General features: G+C 34.1%; 1 protein-coding gene across 3 annotated transcripts in view; it reads right to left on the bottom strand.

Moving 5' to 3' along the window:
• Nucleotides 1-20,100, bottom strand: part of LOC140049513 (ATP-binding cassette sub-family C member 5-like) — a 77,568-nt gene that overhangs the window by 45,662 nt on the left and 11,806 nt on the right. For all 3 annotated transcript variants that reach the window (XM_072094410.1, XM_072094409.1, XM_072094411.1), the window contains exons 5-9: nucleotides 19,170-19,403; nucleotides 18,718-18,891; nucleotides 18,466-18,613; nucleotides 17,545-17,693; nucleotides 894-1,001 (exon numbers count right to left, since the gene is read on the bottom strand). In XM_072094410.1, the coding sequence (XP_071950511.1) occupies nucleotides 894-1,001; nucleotides 17,545-17,693; nucleotides 18,466-18,613; nucleotides 18,718-18,891; nucleotides 19,170-19,403 (813 nt within the window). The remainder of the gene's footprint in view (nucleotides 1-893; nucleotides 1,002-17,544; nucleotides 17,694-18,465; nucleotides 18,614-18,717; nucleotides 18,892-19,169; nucleotides 19,404-20,100) is intronic.

The raw sequence follows: 20,100 nt of genomic DNA, 5'->3' as shown, positions 1-20,100 counted from the left end.
TATAATAAAAATAATCAAAAAAACTCTAGCCTTACCATATTTTTCCTTTGATTATCTCAGCTCATGCAAGATTAAAGAAACCCTCACTGAATCGGGGCAGTGCAAATTCATTCATTTAATCGGAGTCTCCGAAGACTCAGCAAATTTGCATAACAAAGAGGTACGTTACACTGAAGCTGCAAATGCAGTTCACAGGAAAATCGTACACGATTTCAATCTTTCTAAATAGTTACCTCATGTTTTAGACTCCGCTTTCCCATTACCTCTCATTTATTTTCAAATCTTAATCTCATCAAACTCAATGATATCAATTTAATTCAACAAACCATTTTTGTCTACTCTGACTTAAACAACATCCTTCCTCACCATCTTTGTTATCTATTTACTTCCAATTCCTTCTATCATTCCCATCACACACGTACTAAAAATAAATTATCTGTACCCTCCCATAGAACAAATTCTTTTCGATACTCTGGACCCACCCTATGGAACAACCTACCACCCTCCATTTTAAAATCTGCTTCCCCTAAGACACTTCTCTCAAAATTAAAAAAATACACCTTTTCTACTTATTAAATATTTATTAATCGGTCATGTCTCGATCTGCAGTACCAACAGATTTTTTTTTTTTTTTCTGTTATTCATATTTTAGATTATGAAATTTATTATGATTTTCTTCAATGCATTTCTTTTCTTTTTTATTTGTGTTAAGGCTCGCCCAACACAAGATGTTTACAAACATCTTTCAGGGCTTTTTCCTTCATTTTCTGATACTTTTATAATTCGGTACAAGCCTGTTTCTTGTTTTCCTACAGTATGTATTCAGATTTTGTAAATAAATGTCTATTAAAAAAATTGAAATTGAACAGTAATGCGTTAAAAATGTTTCATACCTTCATACGTGTTGTAGTAACTTTTGTTTCTCCAAGGTATCTGATGCTAGCTGGAGTTACAGCCACGATGACACGTGTGGCATTCAGGCATGCTATGTATGTAAATGCCTATAAGAAAAGTAGTTGAGAATCTTCGTTTACAATTTACATGAAATTAATTTCATAAACATTTGAAAAACCAAAATGTTCTCTTCAATTTTGAATGGTGCTTTTAACAAGATCTCTCCTGTGCTGATTAGGAACAAGCGCACTGCTGACAAGCCCTGGATGTCCGACAAGATTCGAAGATTAATTGACTCTAGACAAAATTTGTTTCGTAGGTTTGGTAGAACGGATGAGTGGCGTTCAATTCGCAACTTAGTCCAAGATTGTATTAGAAAGGCTAAAAACAAATATTATTGTAATTCCTTATTAAGTCTTAAACGTTATAACAACCCTGCCATGTGGCATAAAGGTGTTAAGCAACTATGTAATCTTAAGACTAAAAATACTAATTTCACCTTGCCTGGGCTGTCCAAAGTTGAAACTGCCTCTGAGATTAATGCCCATTTCTTTAGTGTTTGTAATGCCATCCCTCCTCTTAATTTAAACGATTTGCCTGCTTATCTCCCAGCCCCTGGGCCACCACTTTTAATATATGCTGGTCAGGTCCTAAAAGCCCTTTGTAATCTTAAGCCTAACAAAGCTGGCCATCCAGATGAACCCCCTATTAAACTATCTAGAGATTTTGCTCCTGAACTTGCTGAGCCTGTTGCGGATATCTTCAATCATGCATTGAAGGATGGTGTTTTCCCCGACCTTTGGAAAAGGGCTACTGCAGTTCCCATTCCTAAAATTGTGAATGCTAGTTCTGTCTCTGACCTTAGACCTATTTCCCTTACCTATATTCTTGCCAGGGTATTTGAATCTTTTATTGTTAAGTGGATTCTTGAAGATATTAAGGGTAAATTAGATTCTCGTCAATTTGGTAGTAGGAAAAAGGCTTCCTCAACTCACTATCTTGTTAGTCTTATTGACTCTACACTCAAAGATGTTGAGAAGGGTAAATGTTATGTTAACCTATGTGCCACTGACTTTACTAAAGCTTTTGATCGTGTTGATCATAATGTTATTTTTATAAAGTTGATTGAACTGGGTGTGAGGTCGTCCATAATTCCCATCGTCTGCAGCTTTCTCACTTCCCGTTCTCTCAACACCAAGTTTGCTGAGATTTTGTCATCTTCCAAGTCACTGACTTGTGGTGTCCCACAGGGGACATTGCTTGGCCCTGTACTTTTCCTAGTACTTATTAACGATGCTTGTGTTGATTGCTGCAGACGATGGAAATATGTGGATGACCTCACCCTTGGGGAGGTCGTTCGCAAAGGTGATTTGCCTTCCATGCAATCCCTGTTAGATGATCTGAGTGTTTGGTGTTCATCCAATAATATGATACCCCAACCCTCCAAATGCCATATCTTGGTTGTCAATTTTCTTAAAGACAAGTCGGATGATATTATATCGCCTTCTTTTAGTCTGAGTGGTTCCATTTTACAAATAGTTGATCACATGACGCTTCTTGGTGTAATCATTCAAAATGACCTGAAATGGGAACTTAACACTAATAATATTGTGTCTAGAGCTTCTAGACGTTTATTTTCCTTGTGCATTTTGAAGAAATCAGGAATCTTAATTAATGATCTGTTGACTGTTTATATGGCGTATATAATGTGATATAAAGATATACTTTTATATTTAAGAAATTGACCTTTGTATCGGAATTCGGAATTCGGAAAATTTGAACATTGATGAGCACTTTAACATTTCTTTAATTCGTTGTTTGAACATTTATACATTTTTGAACACTTTTTGCATTCCTTTAATTCATTTTTAATTGGATCCGAAGCATTTGGGGTAAGTCGAAACCATTTCGAATTTTGATTTGTAACCTTGATTGAAAAAGTGAGAGTTTACATATATATACACTAAATTGTTTTGATATTTTGAATAATTAATATTATAAAGTATGGTCGACGTTGTTGATAACGAAGTAATTTTAAATGAGCCCGTCAATCCTCACCCCGTGCCCCACCTAAGACAAACCGATTTCCTTCCCAAAAGATATGACGGTTCCATAACCGATCACGACCAATGTAGTGCACATTACTTATCGTTTACCGACTACCTTGAGGCCCACGCGTTAGAAAACCCTGTAAACAATGCCCAATTAATTAATGTAATAAGTATTTTTAAACGTAGCCTTCAGGGCCAAGCTAGACTCTGGATTGAGGGAAAGCAGTTCGATTCACTAGAATCCTTAAAAACCCAATTCATCAACAGGTTTAGTAAAAACAAATCAATCTATGCGCACATAAGAGAATACGATTCAATTACATACACCACTGGCGACAACGCCGAAAAGCATTTAACCAAAATCAAACAAGCCGCAGACAGAATTGGATACGCTGACCAGCAGATAAAGAATAAATTTATTTCGACCCTTCCACCAAAATGTAGAGCAGCTGTAGCCATGTCCACCCCAATCGATGCCACTATTGAAAATATTGTAAATAGCACACAAAATTACCTTGACCTTTCCGTAGATGATGCCACACGGGAAGTTTCATTCAATATCAATAAGGAAACAGATAGGCCTAATAGTCTCGAATCGCTCCAACATGAGATAAATTCTCTCAAGTTAGACATGGCCACAACAAAACGATCCCTTAATGATGATACTCGACGCTCACGTTCCCCCACCCGAAATTATATCCCAAGACGAAACCGAAGCCCAAGCCCATACAAACCCCGATTCCAGACCCCACCGACCCCAAGATATAGACAACCTCCCCCAACCTGTTATTACTGCGGGAAACCAGGCCACATAGCAAGGCACTGCCGACAACAATCCCGCTCTTACGGAAACTATCCCCCGCCATACCCATACCAACAGTCAAACAATTACTACCCTAGCCACCAGCAGGATTTTTAAAAAGGGGACTAGATGCCGCCTATAATCTGGCCCCCCATACTAAATACGACAATTTTAAGGCAAAATACTTAGGAAATTCAGATAATATTGATTTGTTACTTAACGACAGAAATTACGTTAAAGGAAATTTACCAGATGGTAGAAATGTTTTAACTTTATTTGACAGTGGTTCAACTAGAACTATAATCTCACAATCGTACGTTAATTCCTCACTTTATTTATCGCGTTTAAAGCCAGTTAAAGTGAACACAACCAAATTTCGATTAGGTAACGGTGACTTCTTATATGCCAACCACTTAGTGCAATTCGAATTAATTATCCAAGGACACAAATTTAAAATTTCAGCATTAATCGTTAAAAATTTGACAGGTATTGACCTGATACTTGGAACCGAAACATTGTCTGAACTCGACGGTACTTTAAATTTTAAGGAAAACACATTTCGCATTAGACCAAAGATTTTTAGCTTTCGTCCAGTACACAAGATTTTTCTTAAACCCGGTGATACTAAAACAGTTAAATTAAAAGGAAGGGTTCCCGCCTTCGTACGCAATTCTGATGTTGTTCTACATGCAACCACCCATATTTCAAAACTTTGTCCATCAGATATGTTAGTAAAATTACATAGAGGAGAAACCAACATTGATATCACTAACAACACAAACAGAAACGTATCTCTAAATACACATCAACCTATCGCGAGCCTTCACTTAACCAACCTTGTAACAGTTACTAACGACCTACCAATTGATAGAATAAAGTTGACCAATGACAACGCAAACAAGTACCCACATTTAGAACGTACAGACCCATTGCTAACTTTAACCGAGGAAGAAATAATTAGAAAACAAGTTGATTTAACAGACAGCGTTTTAACACATACATAGAGAAAAAGAAGATTTGTATAAAACCTTACAACAAAACAGAAACGCATTTTCACTATACGGTGAACTATCTAGCTGCCCAAACTTCAAAGCTGACATACACCTCTCTAACGATGAACCATTTTTTATTCGCCCATACTTTGCGACAGACAAAGACAAACATGTTATTGAGGCCGAATTGAACAAATTAGTCAAATTAGGAATCTTAGCAGTAGGACACCAATCGTATACTTCCCCTGTCCTTCTTGTTTCAAAGAAAAATTCAAAAGATAAAAGAGTTGTCACAGACTTTCGCTATCTAAATTCCAGGATAAAACGTATTAATCACCCATTCCCATTATTGGCCGAAACTTTGAAAACAATAGGTAACGCTAATGCACAGATTCTTAGCGTAATTGATTTGAAATCAGCGTTCCACTGTGTACCATTAGCCGAACATGCCCAACAATACACAGGTATAGCTTCATATCATGGTGGAAAACATTATTATTATAAGAGATTAGCACAAGGATTAAACGTTTCACCAGGTATATTTCAAGCAAAGATTGACGAAATTTTAAATGAAATCCCAAATTCTAGAGAATTCTGTATCGCCCATCATGATGATATTATTTTATTTAGCCAAGACAAATTTGCTCATAAGCAGCACCTTGTTTCCGTTTTACAAGCCCTACAATTAAATGGTTTTAGAATTTGCCCAAAGAAATGTAAGTTATTCAAGAATAAAGTGCAATATATGGGACACACCATCCTGATTAATTCTTCAGGACACGCATGTATCACACCATTAGGCGACAGGTGTGCAGCTATCCGAAATTTGCCAGTCCCACGAACCCATAAAGAAACTAAACGATTTATTGGTGCAGTAAATTATGTATCCCATTTTTTCCCTCAAATACAATCAATTTTACGTCCGTTACACACACTCGCAAGCAAACGCCGAAAATTTTGTTGGTCTACTGAACACCAGAAAGCATTTGACGAAATTAAACACTTAATGGTTAAACCACCAACTCTTCAAATGCCTAGAAAAGAAGGTAGATTTACGCTATATAGCGACACTTCAAGAACCGCAACAGGTTCATATTTAACACAAACAGTAAACGGTAAAGAACACATAATAGGTTATTATTCCAAAATCTTACCACAAGCCTGTCAACGATATAGCGTCACAGAACTAGAGTTATTTGGACTTTACATTAACGTTTCAGCATTTCGACACTTACTAAAGGGTTGCGAATTTGATGCATTCGTAGACCACTCAGCAATTGTACAAATTTGGAATTCAAAAGATCAGCCATGTACACCCCGTTTACAGAAACTAATATTACGATTGTCCGGATACATTTTCCAAATTGGTTATAAGAAAGGAACTGAATTAGTTTTAGCAGATTTCCTCTCCCGAGCCCCTCGTGATGACGATTCCGAAATTGATCAAGTTGTACCCATTGCATTTAATATTACAGAGACTGCATCTCTTAACCCGATTACAAACACATCTACTAGCAGACCAGTAACAAGGTCATACGCCAAGCAAATGGGAATAAATATACCTGACCTACATAAACCCAAACCCAAACAAACGCCCGTCATTAATCAAAACCCAGTGACAACAAACACGCGACCTACACCTCAACCTACCGCTACACCGCAAATAATCACGAGACAACAAACAAACGCACATCGATCACCGCCCATCACAACGCCACCCATTGTAACACCACCCCCAATACGTAATGTAAACATTCGACAACCTCCAGAGGAACGACTAGTAGACAAAAATAAGCAAAGCAAAGACACTACACATCGAAATGTACCAGTTGAATTGTATACATCGCCCAAACCACTAGTACCCAACATAACTGAATTTAAGTCAGCACACATCCCAAAACAACAAGACTTAGATAGATTAATGGATGTTATTCAAAGAAAGATAATTAGAGATTATAACCTCCCAGTAGACGTTAAACAATTACGTGTTGAACAAGAAACTTCACCATTTTTTAAGCCAGTTTACGATTATTTAGTTCATGATATCCTTCCAGCTGATAAGAAAGCAGCTCGTGCAGTTCAGAATAAGTCAGAGCAGTACATATTGTGCAACGGTTTACTATTCCGTTTATTTTTCCAAGATAAAGGTGGAGAATTTGTATTGCAATTAGCTGTTCCTGAAAACTTAGCCGAGACCGTTATTTCTCAGTATCACGACAATTTGTTAAGTAGCCACCAAGGTACGATGCGTACTTACCTTACCATTAGGAAATTATTTTACATGCCCCTTATGTTCGAGAAAGTCAACAATTATACCCAAGCGTGTCTTAGATGTCAACAATTTCGTCCCAAAACCGATAAATTACGTCCTTTACACGATCGAGTACCAGCAACTTACCGTCCCTTTCATACACTCAGTCTAGATTTTAAGAGTATGCCAACATCACCTTCAGGTTTTAAACATATTATGGTAGTATGTGATGAGATAACTAGATTTTTGATTTGTGTACCTTTGAAATCCATTGATGCCGAAACAATTTGTGAAGCACTAATTCAAAAGGTCATCAGTATTTTTGGACCCCCATCTCGTCTTATTTCAGATGCAGCAACCTCCCTTACAGGAAAATTATTAACACTATTATGTAACACCCTTAATATTGATAGGAAAATCATCAGCGTCCACAATCACGGTAGTTTACAAGTTGAACGTCATATCCGCACCGTATCGGACCTGTTAAAAGTGAACCTTAACCAATTCGGAACAGATTGGGTTAGATTTGTATCAACAACATGTTATGCCTATAACTCGTTTTCATCCCCACATCTAGGAAACCACTCCCCTTACGAATTAGTTTTTGGCCGCCAACCTCCAAGTTTGACCTCATTAGCATTTAACCCTATTTCAGGATTGTCTCATTCCTATGAAGAATACTTTGAACATCTCAAGAAGAAATTTCAAAACATTTCACAGACAATGCTACAATTACAGCGAACACAACAAAACGTCCAAAACTCAAAAATTTCCCAACGCTTAGAAAAATGTCCAATTTACTCAGTAGGACAACTCGTATATTTATACAAGCCAACATCATCATCACTAACGGCAAATTCAAAGAAAATCGCCGCAGAATGGGTCGGACCATTAGTGATTCATGAAGTACTAGACAGAACACACTACATCCTAGCGACGATTAAAGGAGAAATACTTCGCGACGTATTCAATTATAACAGACTGAAACCCTGTTTTATGAGAACACCCAAAGAACGCAAAAATTTTACACATCTCCAAAAACTTAAACAATTGTTGAATGAACCCACCGATGATAATAACGATAAAATCCAAAACACCATTAATGTAGTAAATGACGAAACCAATGTTGAATTTGTAGACGAACATGATAGGACACCCACCCAATTGCAATCAGATACCCTTACACATCCAACTAAAGTAGAACCCCTTAACTTTCAACCTTACATTGACTGTGTAGAGAATAACATGGGATTAGCAGCCCCATTCCAAATGAAAGAAGAACAAATCAAGGAACAAACTAATCTAATTATGACAGCACCTAATGATTCAATTATGACATTAAACCGAGGTAGATTTAAAGCAGGACATTTCCAAGTTTTAGTTTCGTATTCTAAACCGACTTCAGCCAAACGCAACACTGATGAAACAAAACACGAATCTAATGATCGCCAATTTTGGTGGAATATTGACAGATATAACGATACAGATAAATTGATTAAAGAGATCATTAAAGATAAACAGATACCGATAAGTGGATCGCCAAAACGATTCATAAAACGTTTGTATAATGCAACGAATTACTGATTTAATTTTTTTGCAAGATTATTTTTAAATTACGACATTTGCTAAATTAATGATAGCATAGTCTACGTATTTTTGATGAGATTTGTTTAGTAATGATGTGATTTCAGTTAAAAGAGAATTGAAATTATGATTAAGTATTGATTTTGTAACGAGTTTGATAATGATTAATTTTGAATTTTGAATGATCGATATATTGAGATATTAAAAGGAACGACAATCATTTTGTAACAAATATTTTGTTTAACCTTTGAGTCGTTAATCTCAAGCATTAATTAATTGATATACAATAACAGGAGATTTTCTTAGTACTTTTAATTGTAATTTTGTTGACATTGAGTACAAAAGTCGAATTTGTCGATTGATTGAAATCGTAATTACCTGTAAATATAAATGCTTAAATCGATAAAGTTGTGACGATAATGATATATTGTGGATAAGTTTGTGTCAACGGGACACACACATTTGTTTCTTTTAAAGTTTTAAGTGATTAAGTTTGATATTTTGATTTTAGGCTAATCAGCCACAGTTTCTTGAGTTTTATGTTTTAATTTGATGATTTATGTTTGATTTACGTGAATTTTATACCAAATTCATTTTTAATTTCATTTTTTTTTAAGAGAGAGAAGAGAGAGAGTGAAAGTGATAAGGTTACACTTCAGAGTCAATGGTTTTGGCTAACTCAATTTTGCTTATATGTATAATAATGTTTTTTTCTTTTATATAACTTTAATTTTGCATGCCACTATTATAACCATTTTTATATGTTAAATAGATTAGAAAAAAAAACAGGGAAACAGAGGGATGTGATATAAAGATATACTTTTATATTTAAGAAATTGACCTTTGTATCGGAATTCAGATAGGTTCACAAACTTGATCCAGAAAGTCCGAAGGAGAGTTTGTCCAGATGTTTTAATGACCATTTAGTTTATAATAGAGTCCCTAAAGAAAACACTTAGCTTAATTTTGTGACTTTCCCATCGTTAAAACCAGGAGTGATTGACACTATTTAAGTACAGATTTGACAGTGTCATCCATCACAGAAATACCTTATTATACCGTTAATCACTCCCACTTAAACACCCCTGGATCAACTTAGGACCAATCGTTACCCTCACAGATGATGTAATGACATTATGCAAATGAACTGAGCCAATATACTCCCAAGTTTCAGAAGGGCCCAGACACATCTTACAACCACCTCACGGAGCACACACCTTACAGCCACCTCACGGAGCACACACCTCACAGCAGACCTACACACTTCACACCTCACCGACAGCATCATTGATTGTCCGTTCCTTATGTATACTTATAGTTGTATATTGTACTGAAGTATTATACTGAATAAATAATATATGTGTTACGACAGTCAAGCGAGTTAGAGTCTTTCATTAGTACCTCAACAACCGCAACACTATATTACAATAAGACCTATTTTAGAATATGCTGCTCCTGTTTGGCACTAAGGACATGTCCAAGTCTATTGAAAAGGTACAAAAGAGAGCATTGCGTATCATGCTAGGTAACAACTATTTGTGCTATGATCATGCATTGTCTGTTACTGGTTTACCTACTCTTGTTGAGAGAAGAAACAAACTTGTGTTGTCTTTCGGGGAAGGCTTATTAAAATCCGAGCTGTTTAGAAAAATACTTCCCCCTCTTCATAAGCCAGCTCGGTCTCTCAGATTCAACCGCTTTCTAGAAGTACCTCATTGTAAAACCAGCAGACTTAGGTTGTCTCCAGTTCCCACCAAGGTGGATATAATTAATAGGCACCACTAGCTCTTTTTAGATGTTAATAAGTGAATGTTTTAAGGTTTTTTATTCATGTATGTTTTTAATTTTATGGTACGATATCTAATTTTAATAAGATGTTTCTATTTTTATAGCAATTTTAACTAATTTTTAGTCATTTGTAATACAATTCATTTCAGTCCTTGATTGTCGTTTTGTAATATATTTTTATATACCGAATAAATAAAAAAAAAAACAAAAAAAAAAAAGCAACATAAACTCATTTCCTTCTTTCTAATAATTTTGTTTAGTATTCAGTTTTCAAATGCAATGTTTTCATAGAGTTTCATTTAAAATTCAGCACCTACACACATTCCAATGAAACAACATTCACTAGGATACACCTCTAATAGATATTAGTAGTAGATTTCATTCATTTTGATGAACTTTAATTGCAAAATAACGACGCACGTGTACGTTAAACTTTAATAGTAGGGTAGGAAGGAGGGGTTACCGTGCACCCCCATGATGTATTTTTTAAATGTACATTTTTGTAATCCTGAGTATATGTAATTAACATTTTTTGATGTTCCCAAGATGAAATATTGTCCCATGGGGTTTTTTGGAGGCCATTTTGGTGGCCATCTTGGATTGATTAAAATCATAAATATAGACGGTACTTGACAAAGACTGATCATAGAGGTCTGATTTTGGTCTTAAATTGTTCAGAATATGCACATTTCTATGTACTATAATGAAAAGTTTTCGTTCAAAATGGCAGTAAATGCCACTTTTGACCTTTGACCTTGTTTTTACATAACGGTCATATCTTGGTAACCCCTGGTCATAAAGATTTTATTTTTGTCTTAAATTGTTCAGAATATCCATATTTATATTAGCTTTAATGGAACATATTTTTGAAATTTGACGGGAAATATCATTTTTGACCTTTGACATTATTGCATAACGATTTTCGCAATAATTTAGACTATTTTTGTATTCGACCTATATCTTGACAACGAGTGATCATAGAGGTTTGATTTTGGTCTTATATTGTTCAGAATATGCACTTTCCTATGTACTATAATAAAACATTTACATACAAAATGACCGGAAATACGACTTTTGACCTTTGACCTTGTTTTTACATAAGGGTCATATCTCGGTAACCAATGGTCATAACGATTTTATTTTTGTTTTAAATTGTTCGGAGTATCCATATTTATATTAGCTTTAACGAAACATATTTTTGAAATTTTATGGAAAATATCACTTTTGACCTTTGACATTATTTCGACCCGAGGGTCATATCTCGGTAACCCCTGGTCATAAAGACTTTATTTTTGTCATAAATTGTTCAGAATATCCATATTTATATAAAATTTAATGAAAAATATTTTTGAAAGTTGGCAGGAAATACAACTTTTGACCTTTTACCTTGTTTCCACCCGAGGGGCATATCTCGGTAACCCCTGGTCATAAAGACTTTATTTTTGTCATAAATTGTTCAGAATATCCATATTTATATAACATTTAATGAAATACAACTTTTGACCTTATTTCACCTGAGGAGTTTTTGTCTTAGATTGTTCAAAACATACATATTTCTATCCACTCTAATGAATATTTATTTAAAACAATGATCATAAATGTTACTATCAATTGTCACATTTAACACCTTCCACAGAATTCTCATACAGTAAGAATTTTTTCTGTTTTAAAGTAAAAATAAATTTAAAAGATGTAAATAAAATAACAACATGCTGAGAAAAAGGGAAAATTACAGACTTTATAAAAAAACTGTTGAATATACATGCTATCCACTCTAATGAGGATTTATCCTCAAAAACTGACAATAAATGTCATTTTTTACCTTTGACCCCTATTTAAATATAATTTACATATAATGCAAGAATTCTTAATTCTCAAATTAGAAAAAAGTCATAACAAAATGGTAAAATGTAAAGTATTTGATAAATAATAAAAAAAAAGTGTCTGATAACACGTTTCATCACATAATTATTCATAATTAAAGGTGGCTACTTTTAGGTCTGCAAACAACTTTATCCAATAGAATGTGTTTATTGTCCAACTGGTGGAAGAGACAATAACAAAATTAATGTCAACATCTTCATAATCTTAATTTATTTTGGAAACAGTACTGATAGACAGCTACAAAAATACATTCTAATCAAATTCTATTCTTCATTAAATAATGGAAAATTTAGGGAAAGAAAAGGAGATAATTGTATTTTACACGTGGATGGTATTCTTGACATAACACTCGATCCGAGGACAGGTACCTTCCACCCATATACACCAAACCAAACAATACGCCATTATATGTACACCGTGAAAGTAATCATCGGCCATATTACGCAATATACCACTAGCAATAAATAAACGACTCTCAAACATCTCATCCGAGGAAAATTCGTTTAATGCAGCAATACCTCAGTACCAAGAAGCACTTAGAAATAATGGATATGAACATGAGCTACACCTGAACAAGCAACCAAAAAGAAAACCCGAAACAGAAACATCATTTGGTTCAATCCTCCGTACAGCAAGAACGTAAAGACCAATATCGGACCCAAATTTTTACATTTAGTGGATGAGTGTCTCTCACAAGGCCATAATCTCCGAAAGACTTTTAATGTTGGCTTAATTACAGATTTTTAATACAAGTTCGGTAGTAATGGATAGAATATTTTATGGGCTTTCATTTGATACCAAATAGTTTTTCCAAACACTTAAATTAACATAACAATTACGCTACAAAATATTCATTTTTTGTATAAAAATAATCAAACTATGCACATTTTCCATACAATTATCTTCATAATTAAAAATGTTCAATACAAGTAGTTGGGTAGCAATAGGTAGCATATTGTGTATGCTTTCATTTGATACCATACAGTTTGGCATTTTAAAGAATAATTTAACCCGGAAATGTGTTTTTGGGTCATTTTTGGGTCAAATGTCAGTAAAAGCATTTCGGGTCATTTTTTCGCTAAAAGTTGTGTTAGACCAAATATAAATATGTATATTCTGAACAATTTGACACCAAAAGAACACTTGAATTATTTAATATTATAAATAAACCAAAATAAATTTACACTATCTAGTATACTCATTTTTGTCAAAAATCAATAAAATATGCACATTTTTCACAAAATTAGCATCATAATTACAGATTTTCAATACAAGTTGGGTAGCAATGGATAGAATATTTTATGGGCTTTCATTTGATACCAAATAGTTTTTCCAAACACTTAAATTATTTAATATTATATAATAAACATAAAAATTATGCTACCAAATGTTCAATTTTTGTACAAAAATAATCAAAATATGCACATTTTCCATACAATTAGCTTCATTAAATTAAAAATTGTCAATACAAGTTGGGTAGCAATGGGTAGCATATTGTGTATGCTTTCATTTAATACCATACAGTTCGTCCATTGGCATTTTAAAGAATAATTTAACCCGAAAATGTGTTTTTGGGTCATTTTTGGGTCAAAGGTCAGTAAAAGCATTTCTGATCATTTTTTCGCTAAAAGTTGTGTTAGACTGAATATAAATATGTATATTCTGAACAATTTGACACCAAAAGTAAATCTGTACGACAAGTGGTTGTTGAGATATAAGAACCACACATTTTTAACCTTTGACCCCGATTTTGGGCATGTTCCTCCCGGATAGCGAATTTGGCACACATTCCATGTTGTTCGTTGGGGTCAAATTATCCTATAACAGTTGAGATATTCTCTCCTAAATTAAATGCATACAAATCTGACCCAGGTCCTAGAATACTCAAATCAATTCTATTTCACATGCGTTAAAAAAATTTAAATTTTTATTACGTCATCATATTAACAAATTATAATAACGTGAGTTACATAATTTCATCTATACAGTATATTTCAATCTGTTATAGCTCATCGGAATGAAAAATGACCCACGTGATTAAAACTTATTATGGAAGCTGTTGAATTGTAGATATGAATTCATATACAAATTTTGTCTATCTGATGTCATGACATCATCATATAACCAGTTGAATTCAAAAAGTCACATTTTCATCTCTTTCGTAAAAGTTCATCGTGTTTAAAAGAGAGCGCATCTCCCTTTTACATGCCCAAAATTCTTCAAATTTTTATTAATGTAATTATTTAGATAATTATCTTCTAAAATAGTTATCTTTATATGTCAATTTAAAGAGGTCATAGTGTTAATAATTGGATTCAAAGATGGGTCTCGTAATTTCGTCTATGCTACACTGTATATATCATATACAGTTTATTCTGTAAATACTGTTATGCTGTATGACATAAAATAGGTACAATTCAGCACTGTAAACATTATTTAATTCATGTCATAGAATGGCATAATAATTGTCGGCATTCATATATTTTCAATGTATGTGCATGTTGCATTTGCGCGGATAACCCGAACTCTTCAGAGTGACGAGTTCAAATCTAGTTAATGTTGTAATTTAGTAATGTCATTATGTAATGAACCTGGATAAAAACCATTGACCTAATTTCATGTTCAATACGTGTCTTAGTTTAACTAATATGTTGAACCACGCTATAAACTGATTCCCAGTTTTGCTAAGAAATGCCCGTCAATAATATGGACATCGACTTGATTTTCGAAAAATTCTTGCCTTGGAAATGACTCTGATAGGGCCTAAAAAAAAATTGTTTGTTTGCTGTCAAGTTTTTTTTTTTTTTTTTTTTTTTTTTTTTTTTTTAATGTTAATTTCTCTGTTAATTGTACGCGAATTTGAGAGTAACAAACACACTGAATAAAACAACGAGCTCAAACATCTATTCATAATTTGTTTCACACTTTAATTCTGCTTTGGGCGCGTTAGGCCCCGTGTCTAAACTAGCCTAGGCTAGGCCTACTACAGTAGGTCGTTGTTAGCAGGCCTAATTAAATATTTTAGAAGTTAGTGTACCGTATATTTCGGTGTATAAGTCGCACCTGTGTATAAGACGCACCCTCTAACTGAGAGTAAAATATCGGTATTTTGTATATCGTCGATGTATAAGACGGCCGCGCCCAGCCTCAACAAGAAAGGGAAGTCCCCCATTCCGTCAGTTCTTTCTAACTTGTTATTCATGAGTTTCGCACCCGCAACATCGAGTGCATGACCGCACGTGTATGTGGGCTAGCCTCGATTGCTTGATCCTTTATCGAGAGGCGCACATTTTCACGGACAATCGTATTCGATTAGTATCTATGTATCCTAGAAGTGTGTACGCTAGGTCTATGCTATAATCAACTGGAGAATATACTAGTCGAATACTGTGTACACAATGTGGTTGCCAAGAAGGGCTCGCTCGCGCTGGGGGTACGACGGTCGTGCGTATAACTATATTAATACTATTCCTATCGTAAACGTTTACAAATGAAATTTTATCGGAGCGCCTAAAACAGCTCCATAATGAACAAATCTTTTCATCATATTTAGTACAAAATCACGCTAAAATGCCTTGAAAACTAGCAGGTTGCTGTTACGCTAGTACACTGTAGCTAGGCTAGGCCTACTCTTTAGTGACTTTAGTAATACTAATAGGCCTAGGCCTTACCTTAAAAAGCCCAGGCCTAGCCAACGAGGTGGCGATATCTGTGTGTTGAGGCATTTATGTTCGGTGTATAAGACGCACCCTTAATTTAGAGGTTAAATTTGCGTGTCAAAAGTGCGATTATACACCGAAATATACGCTACGTTATTATTTTTATTGTTTCATCCTCGCACACTCGATTTTTACACCTTTTCGGCCAAAAAAAATCATAAAAAAACTTTTTTTTTAAAGCGCCCTTAACGTAAAAAAAACACTTTTTGGCGAAATTAGGGGTGGCGGATGACAGCAAACAAACTATTTTTTTTTTTTTGGCCTTAAGTCATTGGGTTAAGAGATTTAAAGAGGTACTGTGTGACACAAACAAGAAAGAAAATATTTATTGGATTGTACAGACTTTAAACTACTATCGAACACCCTTCCTTTAGGTCACATGGCTTCCAGATTATGATGGTATCTGTAAATGGTATAACTTAATTGTTCGAGGAATGCTTTACTCAAAGCAGGGTGTTTATTAGAATAAATCAGGTGATTGTATTGAAAATGTGCAAAAGCGAGCTTTCCGATTTTATTTTTAGTAATTGTTCTTCTTCATACTGTGGTGCCCTTGAATTCTTCTTCATACTGTGGTGCCCTTGAATTTTTAAAACTTAAACGTTGGCTCATAGAAGGGTAGAGCATTGTCGGAAGTTTGCTGGTGGTCTTTCCAAAATTAAACGGACCAACTAGACTTGGCTGTAATGGTAGAAATTTAAGAATTAAAAAATACCCAACTAGTCACTAAAACAATTAGATTTGCTAACAGTCTTGTACCATTTTTCATCAAATTATTAAATTCTAAAATGTTAATACAATTTTACCTTCCCTGCTGACTTGCGACTTGCTCTTGCCTTTTTTGACTTCTGTTTTTTATGCCTGTTTCTTTTGTTTCTAACTTTTTATAAGATTTTTACTTTTTTAATGCTGTTCTGATTCTTGTACATTTTTTAGTTAGTTATACTGATAATTTTTTTTCTTTTTCTAACATGTTTTACATGCAATTTGGCCATGAGTAAAGTTGGTCAGTATTTTTGTATATCTTGGAAATAAGAGAGAATATATATGTATGTTATTGTCACTGTAAGCAGTATGTTAAAAGGGCATGCACACACATATGTGTTGTTTTAAGCGAGTAATGCTAGATGGCTTCTCTTTCATTATAGTGTTAGGTCTGTCTGCATTGTTGTTACCCAATTAATTTTATATTGTACAGCTGTATGACTTGTGTTTGATTTTAAATTGTTAAATTTGGTAGTTATGTTGTCTTTTGTTTATTGCATTTTATAAGTTTTGGTGTATTTTGTTATTCTTTTTTATGGATGCACCTTCCTCTTGGTTGAGTGCCACTGTTCCAAATAAATTATTATTATTATAATGATAATGGTAAGGTAAGGCCCAAGTGAAAATCTTCATATCATAATCATTTCATCATATATATTAATCCTTTTTAAACTAAGTGGCCTACTATTCATGTCTCAGAAATAAATATACAAATGCCGCAAACAAACAAGCTCATTCTATAGAACCATAAGTTATTTTCATGTTCATTTTTTGAAATATCTATTAAATGAATAATAACAATAATAACATTTACCTGTGCAGGGTTCAAACTATTGCCAAGAAAGGTATGAACAGACAACGTTATTACAGTAGCAAGAACTGGTATCAGTGGGGTAAGACCATTATTAATACTTTGTATATATCCAGCTTTTTCTAACACTGACTGTTCTTGTGCACGTATTCCTGAAAAAGTTAAATAACACGAATATAACTTTCAACTTAAAAATGACCTAATGTAGTACAATATGCTTATGATTCTCAGGTAGTTATAAATGGCATGCTCTACAAGTTGATTTTCAAACACAGATCAGTCGATCAGTCAACAACCTTGCGTAGCAACAATTATCAAAATGTTTACAAAAAGCTTTAAAGCCTATTAATTATCATCATTAGATATTACTTACAGTTCGGTGAACCAATACCGAATGGCATGGCAATGTGTAATTAATTTGCAAGGAAACACAATAAATAATAAAAATATATGAGTTGCTTCTTGAATTTAACGTTTGAATAATACTGCATGCAACTAAATGTTAAAGCGATTGGTTACAGAGATATGAAACAATCAATCACAAACTTTTTTGTTAAAGTAGGTAACTAGTCAAAACAAATTGTTAGTCACCACAAACTACATTATGCCAAATTTACAGAGTAAATACGCTTTTCATACATCATGACTGCATTGATTCCTATATTAACATAGGAATCAAAAAAGGAAAATTATGTATAGAATGTCTTTATGTCCTGTGAAGATATTTGCCATCCATTCTCTGTATATGTCAATGCACCTAAATCAGCATTTGGCAAACTTGTTATTTTGCAGCTTTAAATTCTGTTCCCGGGATTAAACCACGGCCAAACGCCAAGCTAGAGCAACGTAATGATTGAATCTACTATAAAAGAGTCCGCCATCCCAGCTTCAATTCAATATTTAGTTTAAATCTATCAAACAAACCTGCAATTGACTTTGCAAATGACTTTTCCCAAGCATACATCTTAATAAGCTTGATACATGTAATGATTTCATTCATCATCTTGACGCGGCAATCAGTCACGATAATGCCTTTGGTCCGAAAGTATGCAATTACCTTTGACATAACAAGCTGGTTATAATTGAAAAAACAATATTAATATCAATTTTAAGGAAACTAATCTATTGAGCCTAAACTTAATTTTGTGTTCAATGAAAAATTAATAAAAAACATACCTGTAAAGGGTAGAAAAGAAAAAACACGCCTGTTCCAATAATAGCCGCAGGACCAATAAGAGCAGTTGTGTAGACAAGACAAACCATGGCTAGTATTGGGCCAATGAAAAGGAAAGGCAAAAACATCATCATATCAAAAACACGCTGACCATCATTAGTACATAAGTTAACAATCTGAAAATTAAATAAAGTAAAATGTGTGGTCATTCAAATGGAGGGTTTGTCAGTTTTGTTTGTTTTCTTTTTACACCCAATTGGGTAACCAGATGACTACACGAGTACAGAGCAACGTCAACAGGTAATATCTAATATCATATGCATGTAAAAAAACGGCTACAGAATTCTGCTGCTACATATCTGCATTATTAATGGCAGTGTAAAAAGGTTACATGGTTTTAGAAAAATCAGTATAATACAACAAAAAGCTTCAGAGATTGAAAAATTTTACATACCTCACCAGTGGACTTTCCTCTTAAACTGCGTACACAGAGAGTCTTACGATAAATAGCAGCAATGGTAGCACCTCTGAGCCTGGTTGCAGCTCTAGTGCTTAGGTACCATGTTAAACCCATGAACACAATTGTGATTATTTGGAATATGAATAAAAAACACACTAACAAAAACCCATAGTAAATATTAGATTCAGTTGATTCAGCATAATCAAGTAGTCTTCGAACAACTACACTCTGCGTAAAAAAAATTGTTAACATTAAAGTTTGACATGGCAAGAATGTTGAATAAAGGCATACCCTATTGTTCGTTTTTGACAAAGCTTTAAATATATATAAAAAAAAACAGGAATAAATAGGCCTACATTGAATTTGTTTAAAATGGACCTGAAAATGTTTCATTTTAAAATGATGTTTTTGGGGCTTTTACTTTTTCAGGTTAATTTTAAGTCTGAATGGTTGTTGTTTGCTGTATGTACGATATTATCAACGTCGTCGAAAAATTAATTACTAAATTTTCAGTATATATGTTCTGTGCCTGATGTGTTTATATATATAAAAGTATCTCTTCTCTCAAAATCTCAAAAAATACTGAAAGATGAGGGCGTATCAATTTGATCTCTGGTGCGTACAATTGAGGGACAGTGCTGTTCCACCGTACCACGCCGAGAGTGAGAGTGAGAGAGTTGCTATCTAATCGAGTTTCAACTATATCATGAAAGCCCAAGTGGTCTAATGGTTAGGACATCTGCATATCAAGCAGAAGGTTCTGGTTTCAAATCCCGGCTGGAGCGAATTTTTCTCATTTTCACAGATTTCCTCATCTTATCAAATTGATACATTTTCAGTATATAACCGGGCAGTTTAGAATTTGTTCTGTGCCTGATGTGTTTATATAATACAGTACAGCTAACTAGAAAGACACTCCGAGAGT

This window comes from Antedon mediterranea, chromosome 5 (genome assembly GCF_964355755.1).
Source record: "Antedon mediterranea chromosome 5, ecAntMedi1.1, whole genome shotgun sequence".
NCBI classification, from domain to species: domain Eukaryota; kingdom Metazoa; phylum Echinodermata; class Crinoidea; order Comatulida; family Antedonidae; genus Antedon; species Antedon mediterranea.
This window is presented reverse-complemented; position numbering and strand designations above follow the sequence as displayed.